Source organism: Equus caballus, chromosome X, assembly GCF_041296265.1.
Source record: "Equus caballus isolate H_3958 breed thoroughbred chromosome X, TB-T2T, whole genome shotgun sequence".
In the NCBI taxonomy this organism is placed as follows: Eukaryota; Metazoa; Chordata; class Mammalia; order Perissodactyla; family Equidae; genus Equus; species Equus caballus.
The window spans coordinates 34,590,755-34,606,125 of NC_091715.1; the positions used below are offsets into that span (position 1 = coordinate 34,590,755).

The 15,371-nt window shown below is 38.1% G+C and overlaps 1 protein-coding gene across 23 annotated transcripts in view; it reads right to left on the reverse strand.

Annotated features, from left to right (window-relative positions):
• Window positions 1-15,371, reverse strand: part of CASK (calcium/calmodulin dependent serine protein kinase) — a 374,427-nt gene that overhangs the window by 179,637 nt on the left and 179,419 nt on the right. For all 23 annotated transcript variants that reach the window (XM_070258206.1, XM_014728817.3, XM_001489920.7 and 20 more), the window contains exons 4-5: window positions 11,916-11,993; window positions 6,974-7,046 (exon numbers count right to left, since the gene is read on the reverse strand). In XM_070258206.1, coding sequence (XP_070114307.1) covers window positions 6,974-7,046; window positions 11,916-11,993 — 151 coding nt within the window. The remainder of the gene's footprint in view (window positions 1-6,973; window positions 7,047-11,915; window positions 11,994-15,371) is intronic.

Below are 15,371 nucleotides of genomic sequence, written 5' to 3' on the forward strand. Positions count from 1 at the left end.
GGTCTGGCTGATTAATTTGCAGAGAAAAAGGTAGACCTGGGAACTCCACGTGACTCCCTAAGTGCTGGCTGTAAACAGAGGTGTCCAATCTAGTAACTTCATAGACATGAGAATCACAGAATGACCCAGAGTGGACCAGGACAGCTCCTGAGACACCAGCTTCCTCCACGGTTCTATCGCTAGTTTTATTCTTATACAAGTTTTAAACCAAAACTCATTAGACTAAGAGGAACTGAGAAGATGATCAATAGTTTGCATTTAACATAAGCTATACTGTATGAAATCTCACTGCACTTAGGAGTTTTAAAAATATCTATGACTTCTAAAAACCATTACTTAAAAAAATCACTTTTCATCGCCACTAATTTTAAATTAAAAGATAAAAGATATTACCAAAGTAGAGTTTCCTACATTTAAAAAAGGCAGGAAAGGAGGTATGTAATTTCTCTTCAAGTGACTCATTCTGATAGAAAACCCCACTTTAATTCTCTGGACTGAACGGTACACTGAGCTTCTCAGCACCATGTTTATCTTTATATCATAGATGCCTTCCTGAACAGGCGATTCTAAGTCATGTTGAATTTTTTGTGTAATTGAAGAACTGGCTATTTAATGTCACAGTAAATATCTTATATGAAATATCACTTCCTAAATTAACCCTAATTTTAAAGTGTGCATTTCAGAAAGACAGTCTTTTTTAATGCATCTGTGAGTTATAGTCAAACACAATTTCAGAAATCCACAATTTTGATTTATAGGCCAACAAGATCTTAATTCTAGAAAACAGGCATGACAAATGTTTATTTCCTCTTTTATTCTTCCCAAAGACACATTCTCATTGAGGCAGCTTTCAAACTATTAATCAGGAACACAAACCATTAAGACTAGACAAGCAAAATTAAGGACAGCTACTCAACCTAGAAGTGAGTTCCTACTCCACGGGTACAAGAGGAAAACATCAATCCTGTTCTGATTTGGAAAGGACCGCTGCAGCTGAGCCCTGGTCTTGCTGTCTGCAGGGTGGGAGTTGTTAAGAACAAATGTGGGAAGATAAGCTGAAAGGAAATCTTGCTTGGCAAACCACAAAGGGAGCACAGAGGGACACTGGCAATTTGCTAAGCATTTCAATCATGCAGCCTAATGCCATAGATCTTCCTCTGACTGCCCCCAAATTCAAATTGAACTGATATCAGTGGGAAGAGTTATAAAACCCTGATAGAAAAAAATCTTTAGCTATATCATAAATGCTTGCTACCCCTGGCTCAGAAGGAGAGAAGCAGTGAAAGTATTTACATCTAATAAAGAAAAGAAAGAATCACTCTTTCCTTTTGAAATCAGAATTAATTTTTTTTAGGGGAAGGGTGAGGTAGAAGAAGAAAAGCACAGCAGTTAGAAATACAAGATAAATTTAAGATCATCTTATAATTCATACAATTTTTCTAAGTACAATTATTAAAACTCCATAGTCAAGCCGAACATGCACATTATGTTCAACAACCTTACAAAAGTAATACAGAAGATTAACTGGTGTGCTTCTTCTAATAAAGAATAAAATAAATAAGCTTTCATCTTAATGAAAATTTCAATTTCTTTATATAACCTGAGGGACTTTTGGGAGTTGTGGTAACAGATGTGAAAGAAATGTCAGCGACCAAGAGCAATAGAGGAAGAAATACTATAAGAAATTCACAAGGCTCCTGCAACTAGTGTAATGTGATGAATACCTTACAGAATCAAGTCTGGCCCCATGCAGGTGAAAGGAGAACTGAGACCAGAAGGGGACGAAAGAGCAGCCAGGCGTGTTCCCGGATTAACAAGGAAAGCCATTAAAAGGAAGCACACAGAAACGCTTGGGTGGAGGCTTCTGGCTCAGTGTCTGTGTGAGTGGGGTTTTGCACAGTTCTGAGAACTAACTGAGCCCCCAAACTTCCCGGGCACAGGCCCCACTCAGAATAGAAAGTGACTGTGTGTAGAGCAGTTTGCATTCGGAGAAGCTGCTTAACTTCAACTTCAGTTATTAAAATTGTACACCAGTAGGTCAGAGCCACAGAAACGTCTAAGGATTGCTTGGTCTCTCCACGCCCCGTTACATTGTGAGGCTGTTTCCAGGAGTTAGGAGAGACAAGAAAATTCCACCAACTCTCAGTACTTAACAAAGCCAATGAAGGAAGGCAAGGAGCCAGGAGTTGCATTTACCTTGACAACTGTGCTATTTCTTTCTAAAGTATAGTACTTTTAATTTAGGGGTTAGAGAAAGAAAAGAGAAAAACACTGAAACATAATGGAAGTTTTCACATCCTTTCACAAGAAAAAGAGGAATAAAAGGGAAGAAGAAGATAACAGGAAAAAAAAAGAAATTTGCATGCATGCCTTAATTAATACCTGTAGGGAGGCAAAACATGAGAATTATAACATTATACTATGACAGTGGGTCTTAACCAGGGGCGACTTTTGCACCCCAGGGGACCTTTGGCAATGTCTGGAGACATTTTGTCACAAGTGGGGGGAAATGCTATTGGCATCTAGTGGTTAGAGGCTAGGATGCTGCTAAGCATCCTACAACACATAGGACAGCCTCCCACAACAGACTACCTGGTCCAAAATGTCACTCGTGTGGCTGCTGGGAGACCCTGTACTATGATGGCACACCCCTTCGAATTTCAAAGGATTATACAATTACTTTTTATGCAATTTCATGTGAAACTCCTTCTCCAAAGCAAGTAGTTTCCACTAGAGGTCATGTGGCACCACATACTCAAATCTAACTTGACAAAATCAAACATTCTTAGACTAATTTATGATTTCAAAAAGAATTGCCTACCAGGTAAAGAAAAAAGTATTATTCATCAATATAATGCTAGGACCTTTGAGAAACCTAATGCTTTAGGATCATATGCCAAGAATTATGAGAGAGAGAGAAGAGAGGGAGAGAAAGAGGGAGGGAGAGAAAATGAGAATATTCTTGGCTAGAATGAAACAGGTAATTAAATAATCTAAATTTTTCTAGAAGGAATGAAACATTGCAATGCTCTTCTATTTTCTTTACTAAGTATAAGGAAAGAAAACTTTGACAAAACCTTTAACTATAAAAACCAAAATCTACATACAAATGAAATCTACATACAGACAAGTCATTGAATAGATGTCTGAATGTGAAGAAAAGCTAATAGGCTGTTTTATTAGCAAAAATACTAACAATACAACAAGTGAAAATTTAAATTATTAGCCATGTGAAATGTATTACTAAAGTTTTATAATTACTAGTACTTTGGAAAACCCCTATAACAAGGTCCTGAATAAAACTACTTCGGGTTACCTAAGTTACTGAAGTTATATTAGGAAATCCTGTGACACAACCTTCAAAATATATCTGGAATCTCTGTTTTTATCACCTCCGTTGTTAGCACTCCTGTTTCCCCGTTTCCACCCTTAGACTCCTATTCAGTGTATTACCAACAAAGCTACGTAGTCCTGTTAGCCCGGAAAGTCAGATCACAGTCTGCCTTTGTTCAAAACCCTCTGGTGAATCCTCATTTCTCTCAGAGTAAAAGTCAAAGTCCCTCCCCTCCTTTCCTCTCTAACCCTATCTACTGTCCACTCTCCTCTGTGCTCATTTTGCCTCAGCCACACTGGCCTCCTTGCTATTCCTCGAACAGGAATCCTGTTCAAAAGGCTCCTGTCTTAGTGCCTTTGCACTAGCTGTTCCTTTTATCCAGAACACTCTTCCTTTGGATATCAGTTAGCCCACTCTCTTTCCTCCTTGCTCAGATGTCATCTTCTCAATGTGGCCTGCTTTGATCACTTTTTTTAAAATTGCAACTCCTTCTCTAGCAGTCCCTATCCCTTTGGCTGCTCTGGTTTTTTTCTGTAGTCCTTCTCACCTTCTAACTTACTATATAGTTGAGTTATTTATGCTCATTGATGAGTGTCTGTCTCCGTGAACTAGGAAAGTCAACTCCACAGGGGCAGTGATTTTACCTGTTTTGTTCATTGATGTAGCTCCGGTTCTAAGAATAGTACCCAATATACAGTAAGCACTCTTAAGAAAAATACCCCCAGATTCAAAATTACCAGTTAGCTAAATGTGAGTATTCCATTTACCCATGCAAAATGTATAGATCTCAGGTACTAAAATATAAAGAACATCAACATTAATATGTGCTCTGTGCTGAGTCCATTTGCCAACTGAGCAATGGTGCCTTTTCTGGTGGTTTCCTTTTATTAATTTGCAGTTTGAGAATTACTTCCCTCTCCCCTTCTTTAAAATTATTTGGCAGGTGCCTTAAACTAATTTAATAAAATCCAGTGTAAAACTAATTTTGAGCCCTTGCACATATCGTTCCTTTTACCTGAAATGTCCTCTCGTCTCCATATAACTACCCCATGACTCAAGACCAGGCTCAAATGTGACCTCTTCCATGAAGTTTCTCTGACTCTGTCTTTTAATGATATTTCCTATCCTCTACCTTGGACAATAATTATTTGTTCTGCCTGTCTGTGAAGATGGCCACAAACAAGTTCTCCTATCCTTGTGCACATATGCCACTCCTCTAACCAAAAGGTGTAAATCTATTTTTCCTCCTTGAATCCAGGTTAGTCCTGTGACTTTTTGACTAACAGAATGCAGAGGACATGATACTGTGCCAATTCCAGGAGGAGGCTTCAAGAGGCCTGGCAACTTCCATTTTGCTCATTTGGAGCCCTGAGACACTGTCCGGCTAGAGACGGGAGGCCAGGTAGGAGCAGGCGGAGAGAGACAGAGAGACAGAGATGCCCTAAATGAGAGACTACGGAGAGCCCCGCCAGCTCCCAGCTGTTCTAGTCAATTCAGCTGAGATGCCATAAAAGTGAGTGAGGCCTTTGTGGATATTAGCCATGCTGCCTCAGCCAACAGCCTGTGAAACAGAATCTGAGCAGTCTCCATCAAGCTCTGCCTAAACTGAAGAATTGTGAGCAAATAAATGGTGGTGGTTGTTTGAAGTCACTAAGTTTTGGTGTGTGCTCACCCACTCAGTAGGTAACAGATACACTGCCTCATCTCCCTACTGAGACCACAATACCTTTAGGGCTCCAAGCACAGTATTCTGCATCAAGTCGGCACTTGAATACTTGTTGAATCAATCAATCAGAAGGTAAATGAGAAGGTGAAGCCCCGTATTCAAATATAACCACTTTGAGATTTTATTTGGTTTTGGATTGCCATTATATCAAATACCAAGGCTCATCAAAAGCTGACTATATTATTGAAAGTATTAGAGTATGTTGTCAATCATTATTTATCGTATGATGTTGATATAATTACCTTTCAAGAACAGAATGCAAAATAAAATTGCCTTTTAAGCAAAAGCGTTTTTACCATAATGCTATTACATGAAGTAAGAATCTGTTTTACACATTTTAAGTTTTCAAATTGCCTTTCTGTCATTATATGTTTTATGTTACATACAAGGAAATACAGTTTACTCTGTATATATGCATTTTCTTATATTAATTAAATGCAAAAGAATAACACAGCATGCTACTATCATTGACAATTTTCCCTCTTTTATCTTTCCACACTTCTTATTCATTTTGTTTGCATAACTGAAGAATACTTTTTTTCTTTTCGGTGAGGAAGATTCACCCTGAGCTAACATCCATTGCCAATCTTCCTGTTTGTTTTTTTTTTTTTCACTTGAGGAAGACTAGCCCTGAGCTAACATCCATGCCAGTCCTCCTCCACTTTGTATGTGGGACGCCTCCACAGCATGGCTGATGAGTGGAGTAGGTCTGTGCCCAGGATCTGAACCTGGGAACCCCGGCCACTGAAGTGGAGTGGGCAGAACTTTGACCACTTGGCCACTCGGCCAGCTCCTGAAGAATACTTTTTTATAAAAGTGCTATGAATCCATTGGGTTGTTCAGTGTTGATAATAATAATATCATTTTCCTATCACCACATTTGAAAAGAATGAATATTTTACAACTAATTTACACTAATGTGTATTTTGTACATTTCTCTAATGATTTTTCATTTGCTATTATAACATGCCACTGGATTGTTTTGGAATTGCTCATGCTTTCCCTCAGCTTTTAACCACAAGAATTTCAGTTAAAATTTCCCAAATGTTATAGAAAATTTAACTAAACTCTACTTAATTTTCTTAACCATTAAAACACATTGAAGAAGCCAGACCTTTGACAGTATGTCTTGAGGGAAGGAGAGCACCATGTCTGTGGATGCTCTGGGTTAGAGAGAGGCCTGTGACAAAACACCAGAGCGTGAAAGTGGACAAGAGGGACAGAGAGACTTCAGGGGCTCTTAGTGATTCAAGGCCTTGGAAGGGGCTGGGCATCAGGAGGAAGGCCCAGTGGTCTCCTTTCTTGCATGCCTCCATGTCCTGCCTGACACTGTTAGGAGCCAGAGACTGACAGTGCTCATGAACTTGATACTGGGATCAAACAGGCAGAAAGACTGAATAATAGTAATATTCATATTTCCAAGGGTACAAACGGTATTACCTTTATAACGATTTCAGACTATGTTTAAAAACTATCTGCAAAGAAAATAAAGTGCTGACTATTCTAGATCACAACGTTACAAAAATGTAAGTGTATGATGAACTTCTACTGTATAAACCAAATTCTAATTTTCCCTCCAATTAACTTAGTATAGGATATTGTTTGGTTCTTCCTATCTGTTAAATTTTTCATTTCTCTCTTACACACACAATGGCAAAAGAGGAATAACAGGATTTTAAAATGCATGTACATTTTAATAAAAATAAGGAAATTGAAATTACAAAAAAGTGTTCCTGTTAAGAATTAGTACGACTCTCCATAAAAAGCAGTTAAATAAATTTTTATTTGTAAGTAAAATTAACTTTAAGATGCTCTCCATAAGAATATGAAAGAAAAATTTCTGATTTTTATTATCATTGTTACAAGTCAGTTTGTCTTCACAAACATTAAAGTTAGTGATAAAAATGACTTACCTTCACATCCCTGTGAATTATGTTATTATCATGACAATAGCGCAGAGCTTCCAGTATCTGTCTCATGTAATGACTGTAGAAAAACAAAAGAAATCTAAAACTGTAAAAAAAGCCTTTTTATTTTCTAAAACTTAACATACAGTGTCCCTAGCTTGTAACTTCCACTTTCATATTCACTGCCTATGGATATTTTTCATTTGAGTAGACAAGATTGGTGGAATGCGAAGCAGACTTTTTATGCACTTCATGAAGGAATAATGTGTCCTGTATTTTCTAAGATATCTAAGTCAAAAGAATTTCACACAGTTCATAAGTAAAATAGCTCTGCAAACTAAAAATGTAAGTTTACAACATGAAAAAAACATCAATTCTATGACACTCAGTTAATTCTCTTTAGTTACACTGGATTGCTTCTAAGTGCTCAGAGGTACACCAAGAATTCTGGCTAAAGGGGTGGGAGCCTTTTATCTGCCAGCGGAGGCTGGCTCTCTACCTTATTTTCATTTAGCTGTAAGGACAAACAAGAGAGAAGAGCCCCCTTATACCTACAATTTCTTTTTGCAACATAATCAAGTGTGAGTTGGGGCATCTTTGAACACAGCAGAGTTATTCTGGGCCTAAATTCTAGGGAGCTGATCAGGCTCCTCACTAGCCGCAGGGATCGGCTGAGGTTCCCCACTGGGTCCAGGTGAAGAACAAAGGAGGAGTTAGCATTTCAAAGAATTATGCTAAAAAGTGGTAACAGAGTCAACTAGAAACAAGGATGTGACAATAGTAGTTTACTCACTATTACTTCAGAATTTACTTTGACTTCCTTCCCTCAATTCTAAAGGCCGTCTTCTGTAATTCGGCTGCGTCTCTTTCTCTGAGTGTCTTTTCCATCTTCTCTTCCTCTGCATTTTACTCCCTTCATAGCTATTTTTTCCTATTATCCCTCTTCCTTTCTCATTTTTCCTTTTTCCATCCCAACCACAGAACTGCAAAGTACTCAACATTATTTATCATACAGTATTTATTGAATTTTGTTTTATCTTTCCAAATCTTATATTCCTCACACTTTACAATAAAAACCAATTAATTTAATAGTACTTACAAATGACCTTGTGACTTAAAACAAACAAAAAAAATCCCCAATCCTGCTTTACGATTAAAAGACATTTCCATCAAGTTTCCTCTTTGGGAACTCACATGAATGTCCCTCTAATTAGCATATGCATTATTTCACATGTTACAATTGATCAGAATGTTCCATTTTTTAAATGAAAAGTAGGAAAAAATATATATACTCTTTGCCTGGGCCAGTGCAGCCTGTAATTAAGTTTCTGCTTAAGTTAGGGGTTCTTAATCTGGTATTGTGGTCCTTGTCTGGTTAAATGAGGCTTTGCAGGATCTGTGAAATGGCAGAGGCAACAGATGTAAAAGTGCTCTGTAAACTGTAAGCCATGCTACAAAGGTTAAGTAAGTTGCTATCATTACAATATTATTATAGTTGTTAAATTTAGTTAAAGATTTAAGGATAGCCTATTTGTGCATCTGGATGTGAACACTGGAATAGTGGGTAAATTTAAATTAGGTACTGTGGACAGAGTTTATACCTACAGCATGGACTACTTTGGATACATTGTAGTAAGACAGCAACTTCTATCTTTAGCCCAAAGAAAATTCCTATCTTAAAGCTTCATTGAAAAACAACCTCAATGAATCTTCTTTAATCTGAATATCAGAGTACTCAATTATTTGACCCAAATGTACATACATATTAGAATCTCTGGGGTGTGTGGAGGGAGGGCAGAATTTTTTTCTCCCCAGATATAACAGATTTAAACTGATCTTTCTCCATCCTCCTGGTCATGACCCCAGGAGCCTGTGTGTGTTCACAAGCGCAAGCAGAATAAAGAGGGAACCAAAATTCACCCACATGTTCTAGAGAGCTGCTGACTAAACTTTAATCAGAAAGCTTCATTTCATGAAGTATCATGGTGGCCTACGCTTTCAGAGAAACTCAGCAACATATACGTTGTCTCCATCTTCCTGAAGGATCAGGAATGATAACTCTGTGGAAGGAAAGAGCTGGCTAGCAATTCACTCACTTCCTTTGGAAGGACACATTTCCAGGGTGGTGGAAGGAAAGGGAGGTGACTCAGTCTCCTTGTCAACTCTGGGTAAAGAGACTAGGCTTTTTGAAAGGAAGAAGAGACCTTATTTCTGAAGCGCCCTTAACAGAATGTCCCTGGCTAAGGATTACTTATGGTAAATAGAAGCCAGGATCTTTGAGGCATGGATGGCTTCCTGGAGTATGTCATGTAAGCTCTAAAACTCTCTGGGGTATACAGTGGAGATGTTTCATAACTGAAATGTTCCCCTCTGTGTGTGGGATCCCACAAATCTCACGTAGAGACCTCATCTATTCTGGGCCAGAGATGCATTTCTGATGCGAGAAGGAATAACACGGGGGGGGCTACCCTTGAAGGCCCAGACCACTCTGCTTCAGCTGAGCCTTTTGATTGCCTGTATCCTTGTAATTATTTAGTAAAGCTTGGTACTAGGTAAGAAGATCTCTCTGATTTGTGCGAGTTTGATTTGATAATCTGATCCTGTATGTTAGCTCACTCCACAACTCATCATCCCTGAAAGAACAGAGGTAATCACTAATTGGGTTGTAAGGACTGAGCGCAGTTTTATTTTATGCCGTGCTTTGCTGCTCCTCTTGAAGCTCAGCCAGTTGAAGCAAAACATTATCAATTTGATTACTTGGTGTCTCACAGTCTTCTTGCAGTTGGTCTCACTAGAATACTGATGCCAGCTGAATTTTCCAACAATGAATCACAGAATCAGAGAGGAGGAAGGAAGGATAGAAGTCATCTGGTTGAACACTCTACACCAAAGGAAGGATCTGTGTGCCCTTGTTATATGGTCATTGATCCTCCGCAATAGGCAACATAATTAATAATACTTTCTGAGGCGCCCCCTCCCCCGCCACTTTGTCATTTTTAGAAAGGGTCTTTAATAAATTGTGCCAAACCTCTCTCTTTGCAGTGTCACCCCACTGGTCCCAATGCTACTCTTTTCTGGTCCATTCTGGAAAAGTTGCCTTAATAAAATCACCATTTTAACAACAAATATATGTGGATTTTAAAATCAACAGTCTTTCATCTTGACATATACAAACATCTACCTTTTCACTAAATCTCAAGATTGAGAGAGATCTCAAGTCATTTCACTGTATGACATTACCTCTACACACTATTGTCCTCCTGATCCTGATACCCAGCCCAGTGGCAGGGACAGGCTCGAAGTTAAAGAAAAGCAATACAGATGACTGGGGAACAGAGTAAAAGTGGTACTGGTTTAACATCAACTGGATAGCATACATGCCGGGTACTCCAGTGTTACTGCGGTTCAAAAAGGAAATAGTTATCTTCCTCCAGTGAGCTTCACTATTCTATAAAATCAACATTCAGAATTTTAGTTTTCTCTATTTGTTGCTGCTATTGAAAGATATCAATATGGGAAAGTACAAAAGGCAAGTTGTCTCAAATTCAAACAATGATACGCAAAAGCCTGAGAGTTTCGTTTAGTTGGATAAAGTGGTTTACCACTATGCCATAAGAAAAATCAAGATGGTATTGACTATTTTTGCTATTAAAGAATGCTTCTTAATTTTGAAGCACAATAAAAAATAAAAATTTAAAATTGTGATTAGAACTCAAAACGAGAGAAAAAGGGGATTTAAAAAACCCTAGAATGTGCTTTAGTGAGGATGGCACAAAAGAAAAGAGGATATTTAGCCTCAGTTCTACCACGAATACATCAGGAGTTGAAAGAAGTAATTATAGTTAATATATATAGACTTTCATTTGCTTCTTTTCTCTAGCCACAGTAGGACAGAAAAGCAGCTACCTCAAATTGAGCATATTCTTTATTTTGCGCAATAGCTATGGCTGCTCCATCTCCTGAGACTGGGGCTCTTGCTCCCCAGCCAGGCGGAGGCAGGGCAACAAATCTGAAGAAAGTCAAGCTACTCTGAGCTCAAAGTCCTATTAGGTAGTCTCCAAGCTGTTTCCAGCTCTGTCTGTCTATGATGCCATAATAATAAAAGGAATGATAGGAGGGAGAAAGTTGTAATCATTTAGTGGTAACTTTCTCAAATGGTAGAAAGTTTTAATAAATGCTAATGGATTCATGGGTTTGAAATCTTCAACACATTGTGGTTGGTGACTGAGGAGAGATGCTGTTACCCCATGGATTAAAAAGGCAACCTGCTGGAGTGGGTATTTATGGTAGGAGTGAATGTCACCAAAGCAGAAAGCTGTATTGCTCTAAATATAGAAGCAGGTGGCCCCGTGCATGGCTCCTGTGATTTTTCATATTTACTCCTTGTTTTGAGCCATTAGTTCTTTACAACTCCTCCCTCAGAACAATGGCCACCGTTTGACTGGGAGATCACACACTGGCATGAAGCAAATACATTCAGCAGATAAACTGCTTTTATTTCTGTTCCTCTTGTTCTGTGCTTTTCCTCAGATTAACTGGTCACATAACAATTTGCTATTACTAAAAGGAAAACTGAAGAACTAATGAGGCACATTTGCCAAAAAACAAAAATCAAATATACAAACAAAAAAGCCAAGTTTAATTCTACAGGGTTCCTCATCTATCAAATCCCTCCTTGTAAGAAAAAGTCATTGGAATTCGGAAAGATAGCAGAACTGATGTTAAGCTGTAAACTCATATTAACAGATAAATTCACTGTTCAGTATTGTGCATTTCCAGTCACTATTCGGTCCCACTAAAGCACCTACAACAGATACGCTCCTTGAAGGCAAGAGTGGCAGTACGCTCATCATCAGGTCAAAGAGCAGTCCACTCCAATGTGATTTCCTTGTCATTTCCTTTTTTTACTTCCACCTCGACCTCTGGGGAGTCAATAGAAATTACATACCTGGCTACAGCTTCACTGTATACAAAACCAGCGTCAGCTCGCTTTACGATTTCAAAACACAGATCCGCTCCATCCATACTGTAGAGAAATGTGAAAAAGAAAATAAGAAAAGAGGAAATTCCAGGAAGAAAACACTGAGAGTGAATACATTGTAACTAAGTTATTAGTTGACTTACAGCTAATGATAGTAATAAATTACTTAAATCTCCTTTCAATGAAAAATAGCCAAATTATAAAGAACAGTATAACCATCTTAACACTGAAAATCTATAGGGAAAGAAAAAGGAAGAACAAGCAAACGGTAGCATCAAATAACACAAGGTATGGAAAACTGACTATAAATTTTTTTTAGGTTATCACAATAACAAGTCTCAGAAAACGGCAATGCTGGGGACTGTGGGCATATTGTTTTTTTTTTAGATTTTAGTTTTCCTTTTTCTCCCTAAAGCCCCCTGGTACCTAGTTGTATATTTTTAGTTGTGGGTCATTCTAGTTGTGGCATGTGGGACACCGCCTCAGCATGGCCTGACAAGTGCGCCATGTCCATACCCAGGATCTGAACCGGCGAAACCCTGGGCCGCTAAAGCGGAGCGCACAAACTTAACCACTTCGCCATGGGGCCGGCCCCATGTGGGCATATTTTTGAGTTAAATTCCACATATCTAGTCACGTCATGTGATATTTTAAGAATCCAACAAGAATTCTAAAACATTTAGCTATAGTTCTCACCACTGAGTGAATATTCAAGCTATACATTGTGGAACGAAAAAAATGATTAGCTAATCCATAATTTACTTCTGTTTACACTTCTATTACCAAAATTAATTGCTACAAACATATTCTAACACACTGATGTGTTCGTGACACAGTGCCACCATCTTGCCCCCACACTTAAAATGGTTCTCTATTTCTAATCAGATCAGTAAGGCCTCTTGTTGTAGCCACACCCTGCCTCTTCTGCCTACCCTGTCTATGACTTTTCAAGAATACCTCACGCTCTAGGCAGACTAGTCTTATTACTAACTCCCTGAACACACCATTTTCTTTCTTTATTTTTTGCCACATTCTTCTGTATATATTGCTTCTCATATTCAAAACTTACCTTAATTCAAGGTTCCATTCCAATCCCACCTTCCCCAGGAAGCCCCCTCAATGATTAGCCACATTAAGGCCTTCTTTTGCTTAAATTCTCTAAGAACTCTATACTGCCTATAACATTTAGCACTTACATACAAACATATGTTTATACACATAAATACGTGTAATTCATGAAACTTTTGCCATAACATTACATATATGAACGAAATTATTCACATATTAATAGTTAGCTAACATTTTCATAATGCTTTAAGGCTTATAAAGTGTCTTCAAATCTGGTGTCTTATTTATTCATTTATTCAGTAGCTCAGGCTCCAATATATCTGCTGCGGGTACCATACTGAGGAAACAGACTTCTAGAAGGGCATGTAAACGAATTAACTATCCATTACTATTACTAATAATTACTAATTAGTTATTGCAATTAATAATACATATTAATGATCATTACTAAGTAATATCACTGTTCATCAAGCATATGGGAAGCACTCCTTGTTATATCTCTCTTCATTCTTACAATCACTTCATGAGGTCAGCATGCTTTTCATTCTCATATAATTTGTCTAAGTGAGTAGACATATGTGACAGGGACAGGATTCAAATCCCTGTCTATGTTCAATGGTTTTATATAAATGAAAATGAAAATACTTTCACATTTATACATGGATTTACAAATTTTACCTAGTTTCCATTTCACAGCTAATGAACATTTTCCAATGTAAAAAAGGATTCTTCTCCAAAATAATTTTTATGATGGCCTAGTCTACTCTGAAGTATGGCAGCACCCCATTTCTACCATCAGAAATGAAGCCTGGATGAACATGATCATGCAGCTTTGTGAACAACCCTGACCCTCTACTATAGGAAAAGTCCTAGAAGTGGAGCTGCTAGGTCAAGGGGCATGCATACACAACAACTTTCATACACACACTACTGGAAAAATTTCAACAATTTATACTGCTACTACTGAGTGTGAAATGTCCTTTCCTCTACCTTGCCTCCACTAGGATGACTATTCTTTTTATTTTTTGCCAATCAGATAGGAGAAAAAAAAAGTCATTCATGATTGCTTTAATTTGCATTTCCTTGATTACTAGAGAGGCTTAATATTTTCCATTTCTTTGTATTGTGCGGAGAAAAAAATACGATTTTTAAAGTTGGCTGCAGTTTAAACTGGTTGGTTGATCTATGAAGACTAAAAAACACCTCATAGTGAGGGAATTACAGTTTTCTTTAGGCATTTTCCTTTTTAATTGTGAAATGTGAGGACAAGCATTATTCAATTTAGATGAGAGAGGAGTTAGACAAAGGAGAGAGCTAAATTTACTGCATTACAAAGCAGTAAGAATCTGGGAGCTGTCCTGAGAGCTAGAGGAAGGCTTTTTAGAGGGACCTGGAAGACGGGAAAGAAGAATCTTAGGGGTGGGAGAAGGCAGTAACAGGGTGAGAGGCCAATGCTTAAGGAGAGAACCAATCAGTGAGAAAGAACTGGAAATTATTTACCAGCATGAATTGATCCATTGTTTTCTGGTTATATCTCAAATCCTAGCACTTACAATCTCTACACATACACACACAGATATTTTTAGCTTTCCACTCTTTTCCACTGACTTGTCTATTCTTATATCTAGTACCATACCATTTTTAATACTGTAATAGTAATTTTAATATTTGGCAAAAATAAGTCTCATTTCATTACTGTTGTTTATCAACATTAGGATTTTTTTCTCCTAGCTGAACTTTAAAGTCAGTCAAACGCCAAAAAATTTTTATATTTTGGTTGAAATAGTATTATATTTATCGATTAACTTTTAGAAATTAGCATTTTTCTAATATTCTCATCCATGACCATGATATGTCTCTCCATTTCCTGTCATATCTCTAAGTTATAGTTTTGTTTTGTTTTGTTTTTCCCTTCTTCTTCTCCCCAAAGTGCCCCAGTACATAGTTGTATATTTAGTTGTGGGTCCTTCTGGTTGTGGCATGTAGGATGCTGCCTCAACATGGCCTGATGAGTGGTGCCATGTTCGTGCCAGGATTCGAACCAGCGAAACCCTGGGCCGCCGAAGCAGAGTGCCCGAACTTAATCACTCGGCCATGGGGCCGGCCCCCTCAATAATCAATTTTTGAAACTAGTATGAAAAAAGCCTTAAAACTATAACTTAGGGGCTGGCCCCATCACTGACTGGTTAAGTTCACGGGCACACAGCAGGGGTGGGAGTCTCACAGGAAAAAAGTGAGAACCACAAAGGGGCAGTTAGACCCAGAGGCATATATACCATTTTAACAAAGAGTGATAAAGTGCGGAAAAGAGACTAGACAAAGGAAGGAGAGGAGTTTGGCATCTGGGGTTGGAGG